This window comes from Symphalangus syndactylus, chromosome 10 (genome assembly GCF_028878055.3).
Source record: "Symphalangus syndactylus isolate Jambi chromosome 10, NHGRI_mSymSyn1-v2.1_pri, whole genome shotgun sequence".
In the NCBI taxonomy this organism is placed as follows: Eukaryota; Metazoa; Chordata; class Mammalia; order Primates; family Hylobatidae; genus Symphalangus; species Symphalangus syndactylus.
The window spans coordinates 22,278,351-22,292,229 of record NC_072432.2 but is presented as its reverse complement, the minus strand read 5'-3'; the positions used below and the strand labels follow the sequence as shown (position 1 = coordinate 22,292,229).

At 38.5% G+C, this 13,879-nt stretch overlaps 1 protein-coding gene across 1 annotated transcript in view; it reads left to right on the top strand.

Annotated features, from left to right (window-relative positions):
* The window catches only part of CUBN (cubilin), a 305,495-nt gene that overhangs the window by 214,705 nt on the left and 76,911 nt on the right, over positions 1-13,879 (top strand). Inside the window, exons 44-49 of the mRNA XM_055296673.2 lie at positions 562-736; positions 1,904-2,082; positions 4,967-5,176; positions 5,827-5,967; positions 7,036-7,217; positions 13,065-13,236. Of these exons, the coding sequence (XP_055152648.2) occupies positions 562-736; positions 1,904-2,082; positions 4,967-5,176; positions 5,827-5,967; positions 7,036-7,217; positions 13,065-13,236 (1,059 nt within the window). The remainder of the gene's footprint in view (positions 1-561; positions 737-1,903; positions 2,083-4,966; positions 5,177-5,826; positions 5,968-7,035; positions 7,218-13,064; positions 13,237-13,879) is intronic.

The window sequence follows — 13,879 nt, the reverse complement described above, 5'->3', positions numbered from 1 at the left end:
AATATTAAAAAGCTCCTTTATCCTCTGGCATAACATGGCTTATAAATTGTTTCATGCCATTGATCTTGTTTCTCAAATGTATCTAAATCCTGAAGAAATGTAAAGAATGAATGCTCCCAGAGTTGTGCAAAGATATATCTGCTTAGTCTTTTAAATATACCAAGACTATAGCTCTGCATCATTCTGCTGTACTGAATGCTCAGTGGGAAGCTGTAACTGCTAGCATAGTTACATGCTTATTGAAGTGGTGGATATTTATTCGTGCTTCTGTGATGTTCTGCCCCATGCACCATGTGCCATAATCATTTGGTTGGCTTTAAGAAAGAATGAAATTTCCAATGAGAATAGATAGATGGTCTGGCAAATTAAAAAGTGTCACACCTGGTAGCTCCCTTGATAGCAAATTGAGAATTTGTTTGCTGGAAAAGAAAATGAGGATCATAACAGATGAAAGGAAATGGAGACAAAATACAGAGAAGTCAACTTTAAAAGATGATTCGTAGCCATTGACTGCATCCCCTTCACCAGATCGTAGACTGATTTAACTGTGTTTGCTCACAGCCTGTGGGGGCAATGTCTACATCCATGATGCTGATTCTGCTGGGTATGTGACCTCCCCCAACCACCCTGATAATTATCCCCCGCATGCTGATTGCATTTGGATCTTAGCGGCTCCACCGGAAACACGCATACAGCTGCAATTTGAAGATCAATTCGATATTGAAGTAACACCCAAGTATGTCACTTCCATTTTTATTTTTTTCCTACCAAAAGTTAGTATTTTTTAACTGTCATGTCTCAAAACAGTCCATTTCTTTCGGTAGCACATACTGCAAGGAAATCCAGGGGAAAAGGGAAACTCTTAATGGCTCAGGCCTGAAAACACAGTCGGCCAGCCACTCTCCCATCAGCTGAGCTGGTTATGTACATGGATACTGTCCCTTGTGACCCTAGACACTTCCTGCAAGGGACACTGAGCGTGGCTACTTGAGATTGATGTTATCCATTCTTCCTCCCACAGGAAATATATTGTGTTTCTGATAGATGAATATTTATTTGCCCAGCCTCATATTCGGTGTCACAAATGATAAAATGTCTGTTTAACAAATGGGAATTTGTGTGGTGTGTCACCAGGGGTCAGCAGTGTCGGAACAGTACTAAAGCATGCACAGTATAATTTCTCAGTCTTTATTTAATAAGAGTTCTGAAAGGATTACAAAACAGAGAGTAAGTCTTACTATGTTGAAGAGAAAGAAAAACTATATAGATTGTAAAAAACATTTTCCTCTTTCCTTGAACAAACGTGTGTATACATTTGCATGAATGCAGCTGTGGTGCAAAACTTGGATATAAGATCTTTTGTTGCTATTTCTGGCACTGGGTCTAATACTACTCTTCCACTCACTGAGCATTAACTTGCTGATGTGACTTCCTGAAGAAACATTAGGTACATGCTTATCTACTTTTATGGACACAGAAAATTCCAGTTGGGATGCTCCATTAGTCCCAATTACAGAGCTGTTAGAGAATTTATCTTTGTCATGTGAAATGTATCAAATCATTGTGTGGAACAAAACATTTGCTGTTTTTTGAAATTCATAGGGATTAATTTGAAAGCAACATTTATGTTTGTAAAACCAATACAGAATATGGAAGGGAAGTAAATATTCTTGAATGTAGAACATGTAAAACCTGTCTTTTCAGCTACTAATAAAAGAATGTATTATTAGGAAAAATATCATACAGCATTTTAAAGTGACATGGCTTATGCTGATTCTATCATAGTTTTTTATGCTAAGAATTGATGATTTAATAATATCTTCAAAGAAAGTAAGTGAAGTTGTCATTATCAAAATAAGGCCTTTGATCATGTAAATTTAACAGAATTTTGTTTCCACTTCAGCTGTACTTCCAACTACCTTGAGTTGCGGGATGGAGTGGATTCAGATGCACCAATACTTTCCAAATTTTGTGGGACATATTTGCCCAGCAGTCAGTGGTCCTCAGGAGAGGTTATGTATTTGAGATTTCGATCTGACAACAGCCCCACACATGTGGGATTCAAGGCCAAGTATTCTATAGGTAATAATTTTTTTAAAACTTTTATTTCGGCCAGGCGCGGTGGCTCACGCTTGTAATCCCAGCACTTTGAGAGGCCGAGGCAGGCGGATCACGAGGTCAGGAGATCGAGACCATGGTGAAACCCCGTCTCTACTAAAAATACAAAAAATTAGGCAGGCGTGGTGGCGGGTGCCTGTAGTCCCAGCTACTCGGGAGGCTGAGGCAGGAGAATGGCTTGAACCCGGGAGGCGGAGCTTGCAGTGAGCCAAGATTGCACCACTGCAGTCCAGCCTGGGCGACAGAGTGAGACTCCGTCTCAAAAAAAAAAACTTTTATTTTAGGTTCAGGGGTACATGTACAGATTTGTTATATAGGTAAATTCCTTCTTGGGGGTTTATTGTAGAGATTATTTCATCAGCCAAGCACTAAGCCTAGTACCTAATAGTTATTTTTTCTGCTCCTCTCCCTTCTCCCACCCTCCACCCTATCAAATGAAAAAAAATTCCGTGCTCATGGATAGGAAGAATCAATATTATTAAAATGGCCATACTGCTCCCCAAAATTTACAGATTCAATGTGATTCCTATCAAACTATTACGACATTCTTTACAGAACTAGAAAAAAACTATTTTAAAACTCATATGGGCCCCAAAAAGAACCCAAATAACCAAGGCAATCCTAAACAAAAAGAACAAAGCTAGAGGCATCACAATAACTGACTTGAAACTATACTACAGGGCTACAGTAACCAAAACAGCATGGTACTGGTACAAAAATAGACACATAGACCAATAGAATGGAAAAGAGAGCTCAGAAATAAGGTCTAACACCTACAGGCATCTGATCTTCAACAAAGCTGACAAAAGCGAGCAACAGGGAAAAGATTCCCTATCTAATAAATGATGCTGGGAGAACTGGCCAGCAGTATGCAGAAGATTGAAACTGGACCCCTTCCTTATATCATATACAAAAATTAATTCAAGATGGAGTAAAGACTTAAGTGTAAAACACAAAACTATAAAAACCCTGGGAAACATTTTTATATTAAATAAGAGTTATTATAGAATGAATATGTTAAAACTTTTCTAAAAACCATGACCTTTTAAAAATAAGTCTTTCTATTTGCCTAATTTTAAAAATATTTTAATGCTAGAAATAAGTAAGGAGTGTAAATGTTTGAAACCACAGTCATTAATCAACTTTAATTTCTCTTTTAATTTTCATTTAAAAAAGTAATCTTAGTAAACTTGAATATTTTATATTTTCTCTAACTTATTTGTGAAGAAATATATGTAGTTAAATCAAACTCCTGTTTCTTCAGCTTACTATGAAATACAGTAGTTCTCTCTTATCCATGGTTTCATGTTCCATGGTTTCAATGCCCTTGGTAAACAGAGGCCCCAAAATAGGTGAGTACAGTACACCAAGATATTTTGAGAGACCACATTTACATAACTTTTCTTACAGTATACTGTTATGATTCTTCTATTTTATTATTAGTTATTGTTGTTAATCTCTTATGTCTAATTTATACAGTAAACTTTATCATAGGTACATATATAGAGAAAAAAATAGTCTATATGTCTGTATAGGGTTTGGTACTATCTGAGGTTTTAGGCACTCACTGGGGGTCTTGGAATGTATCCCCCAAGGAAAAGGAAGAACTGCAGTATGTTTATTACTTTAAGTAATAAAACCGTTTAAGAACCAGGTGACTATATTTAGAACAGTGTCTTTGAATTCCTCATCATATATAAAATAATTAACCTTTATTTTTCTCTGAGTCTCTAGTGCCAAATCAGTCACTGGATAAAAAGCAAACATGTCAGTGGGGCATGGTGGCTCATGCTTGTAATCCTAGCACTTTGGGAGGCCAAGGCAGGTGGATCACGAGGTCAGGAGTTCAAGACCAGCCTGGCCAAGATGGTGAAACCCTGTCTCCACTAAAAATACAAAAATTAGCCAGGCATGGTGGTGAGCACCTGTAATTCCTACTACTCAGGAGGCTGAGGCAGAGAATTGCTTGAACCCCAGGAGGTGGAGGTTGCAGTGAGCCGAGATTGCACCACTGCACTCTAGGCTGGGTGACAGAGCAAGACTCTGTCTCAAAAAAAAAAAAAAAAAAAGAAAAAAGAAAGCAAATATGCCTCTTCAGCATTTTGATTTCCTTATTTAAAAAATGAGCGGTAACTTTGCTTGTTGAAGATTCACTATAATATGGTCACAATAGCACATAATTTGGTATCTAATAGGTTTAGACACAAACCAAACAAATATTTAATACAGCGAAAGTTCAGAAAGCCTAGTGGTAACAATGTTTAACTACACCATAGATCATGTTATATCCTGAGTCAAGCTGCATATAATTCAATTAGCTATCAAACCCAGCTAATAAGACATAATTGAATAGTAATTTTCAAGGCCCTGAGATATCAGTTACTGTAGTGAACTGTTTAGTTGAGAGTAAAACTAGAAATGGCAAGTGTCCCCACAGTACCCCTTCCAGCTGAGCTTGGGTTCAGTCTTTAGGATCAACACAGGGTACTAGGCAGGCCAGATCAGCCTATCAGTTGGTTCTTGAGATGAAACTTACTTGCGACTATTAGCTCTTACATACTGTCCCAAAAGAATTAATGTGACATTACAGAATATTCCCTTTAGTCATCATCTTCTGTTTCCCATTATTGTATTGGACTTGTGGTATCATTTCTGTTTACATCAACGGTAGAATTCAAATAATGAGGAAAGCACTAACCATTTTCAGAATTTTAAAAACTTCAATTCAGAGTCACTTGGCACCTAAAAGTTTTCAAATGTGCTGGTGAAATGAAGAAAAAATTTGTAATAGAATCAATCTTTCTTGCTTGCTTGCTTTCTTATATTTATTTATTTTTATTTTTTGCAGCTCAGTGTGGGGGAAGAGTAACAGGGCAAAGTGGTGTTGTTGAAAGCATTGGACATCCAACACTTCCATATAGAGACAACTTATTCTGTGAGTGGCATCTCCAGGGGCTCTCTGGACACTATCTCACCATCTCTTTTGAAGATTTTAACCTTCAGAATTCTTCTGGCTGTGAAAAAGACTTCGTGGAGATCTGGGACAATCATACCTCTGGTTAGTAAAATATATCTGCTCTCTTTTGGGTGTTTATTTTCACATGTACTTATTCAGCCTCTGAAGTTTCTTCACTTCCAAGAAAGGCAAAAGCATGTCTATACTCTGCAGAGAAGTGCAGACTAATGAGCTTTGGGCAATACTGGTGATTCTTTCCCTCAATTCTGCCATTAACAATGGATGCCCAGAGCCCAGGTGTCCTATAGCCCACCCTGGAGGCCACTTGGGGAGAGCAACAGTAGTGGGAAGGCACCTCTTGCTGCTGAGACATCCCATTGCCACATGCTGTTATTTGAGGGGTGTTCTATAGCTTGAGACGGGGAAGGGATCATGCATGTCTCCTAGTGGTAGCATAAGGCAGATACTTGTCACTCTTTTATCTCAGATCATTTTTTCAACCAAATGAGCAAGCCTTCCTCATTGTGCTGAGATATCCTTCCCCTAATTGGTTGCATTTTTTTCACTTCTTCATGTATTTGAATATGTTCATTTTTATTCATGTTTTCCTGTTGTCTTGACAGAGATTAATGTTTCTTCATAGGCAGGGTCTTGTTTTTTATTATTTTCTTTGTACACACAGGACACCTTGAATAGAGGTTAAAAGAAATCGATCACTTGGACATGTATATTTAATTATTTGTCTCTCACAGGAAACATCTTGGGCAGATACTGTGGAAACACCATTCCTGACAGCGTAGACACTCCTAGCAATACTGCTGTGGTCAGGTTTGTCACAGACGGCTCTCTGACTGCCTCAGGATTCAGACTACGATTTGAATCCAGTATGGAAGGTGAGTTCATTGATTCATTCAACACAACATTGAGCACCTGCATTGGACAGACACTATGCTAGCCACTGGTGTTAAAATATTTGAAAAACAAAACAAAACATGACCCCTATTTTCTTGGGCCTTAATAAAAAAGTCACCGTGATAAACGAAAAATCACAGCTGTGATCAATGCTGTAAGGGAAAATAACTAGTATCACGAGAGATATAATAAGAGGATGAGAGTTATGCTGTAATACCCACCTTGAGGGAATCCTGTAGTTACTCAGAATTTGTCTTACTGCAAACCCAACAAACTCAGATAAAATAAAGATCTTGTTCAGAAAAACTGGGTACTTAACATTCACTTTCTGATTGTCCTCTTTTTTTTTTTTTTTTTTGTAAACGTGGGGTCTTGCCTTGACCTCCCAAAGTGTTGGGGTTACAGGTGTGAGCCACCACTCGTGGCCAATTTTCTTGATTTTTTTTTCTTTTCTTTCATTCTTTTTTTTTTTCTTTTTTTGAGACAGTGTCTCACTCTTTTGTCCAGGCTGGAGTGCAATGGCATGATATCAGCTCACTGCAACCTCTGCCTCCCAGGTTCAAGCAATTCTCCTGCCTCAGGCTCCTGAGTAGCTGAGATTACAGGTGCACGCCACAACGCCCAGCTAATTTTTGTATTTTTAGTAGAGACGGGGTTTCATCATGTTGGTCAGGCTGTTCTTGAACTCCTGGCCTTGTGATCTGCCTGCCTCGGCCTCTCAAAGTGCTGCAAGTGTGAACCACCACGCCTGGCCCAATTTTCCTTATTCTTAAGTTCATTACATTCATTTATCTCTCATTTCTTGGGCCATGATGATAACTAAATTGCTGCCTGTGGACTATCATCCATGTAAGGCAGGGTTAAATATTAATAGAGATAAAAAGTGAATGTATATGTTCACTAAAATCCTCATGCACATAAATAAATATGGAGAATAATTTTATCTAGAAGAATTATTTTTAAATACCTGAATTTTGAGAGCTTTCCTGATGGAAGGAAACATTTTGATTTGATTGGAAGTTTTCTTGGCTTTTTTTCCCCCACATCAGAGTGTGGTGGGGATCTTCAGGGCTCTACTGGAACATTTACTTCTCCCAACTACCCGAACCCAAATCCTCATGGCCGGATCTGCGAGTGGAGAATCACCGCCCCGGAGGGAAGGCAGATCACCCTAACGTTTAACAACCTGAGGATGGCCACGCATCCGTCCTGCAACAATGAGCATGTGATAGTAAGTGTTCCCTGCCGCCTGAGATGTTATTTTCCATCGTTTAAAGAGTTTACTGATCCATAAATCATAGTCAGAAAACTAGGTCAGGAAAATTGCCATCTATGCAACTATAACTCAGACAAATTCTAAGTATTGTTGAGGGAACAAAATCACAATAACCTGTCAAAATAATTGTAAAAGTTGTTTTAAGAGAGTATCGGCTATCACTCTGTGCATCAGGGTCATAGAATAAATTTTAAGAGTGGATGATCATGACAAATGGCAAAACTGGGGAGGCTGTGGGAAGCGAAGCCTACAGCAGCACATAGCTAGCTGAATGGTACCAGAGTCACAGCACAAACCACCACGAAAGTTCTGAGCAGGTGGGTGGTCCTGCATAATCACTGCTCTCTCCAGGGGTGCAGAGGGACTCTTGGTGGGAGAGCACTGCTACATGACCTCCATGTCGCCAACCTCCAGTGGTTTCAGATGTGCCCTCAGCAATCTCAGCTTCCTGCAGTGAAAGAAAGCAAATGAGATCCCTGAGTGTGAATAACAAATAGATTGTTAACTGTGAAGTACTATGCACACATATGTGTGTGTAGACAGGTAGATTGGATTAATATTAGTAAATTTCTCCACCCAACTTGCCCCTTCTGCAGTGTTTGTTATCTCAGTAGATAATTCCAAACTTCTGGTTGCTTGGGTCAAAAGTCTTGATGTCTATTTTAGAATCCTTCCTCTCACACCCTATATGGCATCTATAAGCAAGTCCCATCGGGTGCATCTTTAAAAATATCCACAATTGAACTATTTCTTATCATATCTACTACTACCACCCCCACCGTTCACTTGGATGATTTTAGGAAGTTCCACCTGGTCCCCCTGGTTCCATTCTCATCTCCCTACATTCTCAACACAGCAGCATGTGATGGTTTTAAACCTCAATCAGATCACGTTGCTCCCTTTGAAAATCCTCTAATGGCTTCTCATCTCACTCAGAGGAAAATCCCAAACTGCACCTGTGGCCCACCTGGCTGACGTTATCTGCTGCTCCTCCCTCTTCTACCTGTTTGTCTTATCTCAAACTCCTCTCTTCTTTGCTCTCTGGGATCCAGCCACCTGGCCTCCATTCTGTTCCCTGAATGTGCTGAGATGCTCCCCATCTGGCTGTTGCCTTCATCTGGAATGCCCCTACCCAGATGTCGGCTTGCTCCACACCCTCACTTCATTGGGATCTCTGCTCGAATGCCTTTTAATCCATAAGGTCTAAGTACCTTATATTACAGACCCCACCCTGGCCTGACCCTTCTCTGCCATGTTGTTTTACAGCACTTCACACCTGCTGCCATACATCATTTTGATTTGTTCATCAGTTTATTGTCTGCTTCCCCCACTAGAATGTAAGCTCCTTGAGGTCAAGCCATAGTTTCATTCACTGCTGGGGATTCACTGAATCCCCAGTGCCTGTACATAATACAGATAAATAATTGTTGAATGAATGGAGAGTAGAGGTACTATCATTATCCCTTTTATAACAAGCCACTTTTATTTTCAGTTTAATTGTCTCCTGTTGGGTAGTGAATTTCAAAAATATGAAATATCTTTGTATCTTATGACCACTTTGTATTGCCATAAAATGATCTCATTCAACCTTCAGATTTTATTTCCAAGTTCTAATATCTGAAGGACTCAACTGTTGTCTTTCAGATCTTGAAAATAAGAAACCAGGTGTGTTTTCTTTTATTTGAGAGCAAGGAAATTTTGGACTAAGGTTGTTTATTATAAAGAAACTTTTTTTCCTATTATTGATTGAATTATATAAACAAAGATGAAGTAGAAAAAATACTAACCACTCTCACTGTACCATATTTTGATTCATTTTCTCATCTATTCTTGGCAAAGCATACTTTATGTACTTGTAATCATGTGATATAAATCCACTTGAATTCTGATTTTAGTCTATTTTTCTGGTTATAAATATAATGGATGCTTATTGAGCAGTATTTGGAGAGTTCAGAAAATAAAAAATATAAAGATATTTTTAATTCTACTCATCTATTACTAAAATGTTGATGTATATGCTAACAGTTGTTTTTTACCTTTGAAATTATTTTCATAGTTTAAATCATACTGAATATAATGATTATTAGGAATTTTACAAGCAGAGTATTCACATGTCCTTTAGGAAAGAGAATATGAGCAGTCATAGTTTTAGATCTCAAATAAAGATAAAAGTTATAGCCACAACCACAAATTCCAAAGCCGATCTTACTTGTCATCTCCCTATCCCTTAATTATCAACTTACAACTCTTGCAGCTACTGCTGGTCAGTTTTATGTCATTATTTCTAAATAATATTCCTATTCTACAACTCCTTGCTTTTTTTGGGCATTATCTATCCACATCCTACTCTAGAAGATGAGAATTACCCCTCTGCCACCACAAACACACATGAGGTATGCATAGTTTATGTGCTTTCCCAATTGTCTCCCAAAATACATGTCACAGCTTTTGCTTAAATTGTCATTCAGTTGACATTACCATGATTATGTAAACACCATTCACAACTGAGCCAAGTAGTGTACTATGGCAACATTTGCTTTTGTTTTCCTAAGGAATAATAATAATTGTGTCTTCTTTATATTTTCTTGGGTTTTATGCATTGATCACCAATTCTTCCACACCCTCTCTACCCCAGGTGTGCATCTTTACCATCTGTAGTAAAACATTTCGGTTCCATTTATTTTCCTCAGTAATATCCTTCCTTGAGCCTTTGTACATCAGCTGCAAGCCTGATGCTAGCTGTCATTTCAGAATTTCCCATTGTCATCAAATATGCAAGTTCCTTCATTCTTCTCCTGGGCTAGAAAGCTGGCTTTGTGATGCTATGCACGTCCCTTTCTTGGTTAATTTCCTCTTTTGGTGAGGCATACCCTCTTGTAGCTCCCCAAGGAAATGGGCAAGGGCAATAAATTTTTTGAAAAATGGTATACCTGAAATTATCTTTATTTTACCATCAATCTTTGAAAAGTACATATTTAAATATTTTATGTTTGCTATATTATATATATATGAATATATTAATAATAATTTTGAAGTTTTGTGTTGTTTATTTGGGGTCAGTTTTCTTCATGTTCCTATCTCCTGTTTACTAACATTGGTCTCTGCCTTTTACATAAGTCACTTCCCTAAATGTCTGCTGATCCTTGGCTATTCATTCATGTTTAAGAATGAATTACCGAAAGGATGACTGGCATCTCTGTATGCATGAGGGGGCCCTGACTCTTTAATTAGGGAAACCTACAAACCTACAAATGTCATATCCACAGGTATTTTCTCTTGGGGAGGTTAAAACTCCAGCAACAAATCACTTTCAGAATTAATTTTTTTTCTGAATCTTTAGTATAATGTCCACATTCCTTTTTTTAAAATATATTTTTATATGTTCAATGTTTATTTTGATTCCTCTTTACTCTGATCCAAACAAGGGCATGTGGTTTGGCCTTTGCCCCCACTCTATTTGATTGAGAACTTGCCGAAAAGAGGAAGAAGAAAGATGAAAGAGGAAGAAGAAGAAAGAGAAGGAGAAGGAGAAGGAGGAGGAGAAGAGGGAGAAGAAGAAGAGGGAGAAGAGAGGGAGAAGGAGAAGAATGAGAAGGGGAAGGAGAAAAAAAGAACAAGAAGAAGAAGGAGAAAAGAAGAAAAGAAGTAGAAGAAGGAGAAAGAGAAGGAGGAGGAGAATGAGAAGGAGAGGGAGAAAGAGAAAAAGAGAAGGAGAAGAAGAAAGAAAAAAAGAAAAGAGTGAAGAAGAAAGAAGAAGATCTGCTGGTGCAGAGGAGGCAGCTTTAACTTTCATTGCACTGCTTCCTGGCTAATACCTTATCCAGCTGGACTGAGCCTAAAATTTCTCTAAACCCACCTGCCTATCTGACTCTCTGTACAGGTAGAGAAAATGAAAAGCTATGCCACTCAGTGTGTCCTAAAATAAGACCTGTGTCTGATTTTGTCCCTGCTCATAGCAGATCCTAAATCTCGCGTGCCTGCTTCCTATCCATTTGTACTCTGGGAGTTGTAGTTTCTGAGTACAAAAGGGATTAGAGGACAATGATGGGAATTGCATTCTGGTTGCTTCTAACAGCAGAAGTCCATGTGATAAATGGATGACTATAACATGTTCAGTCATTGTGATTCTATGCCAAAGGCCGACTCAGAGGCAGGATAACAGCCATTGATCACAGTTTCCAACACGTCCCATTAACCTTATAGTTGGTTCTAATCCCTTTTGATTCCAGCAATGTGGTGCCCATTCCTGTTTTCAGCATTATAGAAATATTTTTCCTCATCTGTTTCTTGATGCATAACTTCATGGTTTGGAATCAGAGGGATGGTTTCAATCCCAGTTCTATTATTACTAGTTATTTGAACTTCAGCAAATTACATTATCTTTTTGGATTCTGGTATCATAATCTGGAAAACAGGGATACTGTTATCTGCCTGGGAGGGTGTTGTGTTGATTGGATAAGACAGGCTGAGTGGATGATAAGCAAAGACTGGCATATTTGTCTGCTCAGTAAGTGATAGCAAGCTCTTCTCCTGGTCCAGTGAGCGGGAAGACACTTTACACCAGAAGCCCCCAGAGAGCTACATTTGATTAATTATAGTAAATTTAAAGAGGTGACATCTTTTTTGTGGAGTGCATTCTCCTTCTGCATAACTGTTAGTGCCATAGTCTGAGTCATTATTTCTAACCTTGAGTCATTCAAATCCTTTTAGAAATGGGAATATCAATCGTTCAGTCAATGAATTATTATTCAGTTATTTCATCTAGATTTTTTTTGAACTGTGAAAACCAGGCATGCAAATTCATTTGATTTTGTAAAGCATTGGAAGAATAGTTTGCCAATTATTGTAACTATGTGAATGACTACAGTTATTATTTAATATTTTAGAGTCAATAATAATCCATTCTTAGAAATTCAAATAAGTAGGAAAATTGAAACTTTGAATCCTTAACTAACGAGGAAAGAACTATTATGTTTAATTGCATATGGAGACTGATTTTTCAAATTACTTTTCAAGGTATTTAAAAATATCTGCTTGCTGGGTGCTGTGGCTCACACCTGTAATCCCAGCACTTTGGGAGGCCAAGGCAGTTGGATCACCTGAAGTCAGGAGTTCAAGACCAGCCTGACCAACATGGTGAAACCCTGTATCTACTAAAAATACAAAATTAGCTGGGCATGGTGGCGCATGCCTGTAATCTCAGCTGCTTGGGATGCTGAGGCAGGAGAACTGCTTGAACCTGGGAAGTGGAGGATACAGTGAGCCGAGATCACGCCATTGCACTCCAGCCTGGGCAACAAGAGCAAAACTCTGTCTCAAAAAATAAATAAACAAAAATTAAAGTAAATGAAGAAAAATATCTGCTTTATTATATACATGAAATCATCAGAAACTCACATTTAAGCTTCCCTTCTGAGTAACAAAGGTCCTGATGCATTTTTAAGAAAAACTGCCGATCAGTGAGCTCTGCAGACCACATCGTAAGCACAGTGGCTCATCTCCTTTACATTGAGAGCACTGTTTCCAGTTGCAAAGTATATAGCAGCTTTTAATCTATCACCACATGGCGGGAAGGCATTACTGCAATACTTTCATTCCAGTGAAATCACCCTGAAGTCACAAAATGTGCTCAGGGTAACACAGTGGCTTGTGGCACTGGGATAGAAACCTGCATTGTTAGGTCATTCATTTTGGGGCAGGGTTCCTATAGAAGGAAGTGGGTCTGGGCTGGGAATATCACCTCCTAGGAAATATGAAATAAGATGGATTGTGTGCCTGAATGTTAAACTCTTTTTCCAACAGGTATTCAATGGCATTAGGAGTAACTCACCCCAGCTAGAGAAACTGTGTAGTAGTGTGAATGTAAGCAATGAGATTAAATCTTCAGGAAACACAATGAAAGTCATTTTTTTCACGGATGGATCCAGGCCATATGGCGGCTTCACTGCTTCCTATACCTCCAGTGAAGATGCAGGTAATGTAGGATGTTGTAAATGCACCCCATTTTAATCAGGTGCACTGCAGATGCCCCCAGCTACTGCCAATGGCAGCAGAGCAATCCATTTTCCCTTTAGTGATACTTGGAATCTTTGACATAAGACAAACACACATAAGCAGATCAAAAATGCACTGCAGACGGAAAAAAGCTTTCTGATTTCAGAAAGAAACTGCTATAGTGAATTTAAAACTTTTAATTAGATCAAGATGAGCTTCTAGCACAGTTTCAGGTCATGTTACCATGAGGGTTGGTGACTTGTTCCGTAGTCCCTGGTCAATTCTTTTGTGCTGAAAGAAACCGTCTACCTCCTAGAAGGTAACTTACTCTCAGAGAGTAATTAATTTTGCTGGCGACAGAACAGGCTTTATTGTTTCTAGTCATCTATCCACACACATATTTCCAGTGAAAATAAATGGGAGGTTTGATTTGATATAGAATATTCCAGAATTAAGCAAGATATGGCCTCTAATTGTAAATATCCTCCTATTTCCTGGATTGGTGCTATTATCTAAGGGTTTTAAAATTTAGAAGTGGGAGTGAATATTAAAAGAAAAATGCTAAGTTATTTCATTGGTACAAGAAGCATCTGTTCCTTTATTAAAAAGTGGCAAATTCATTG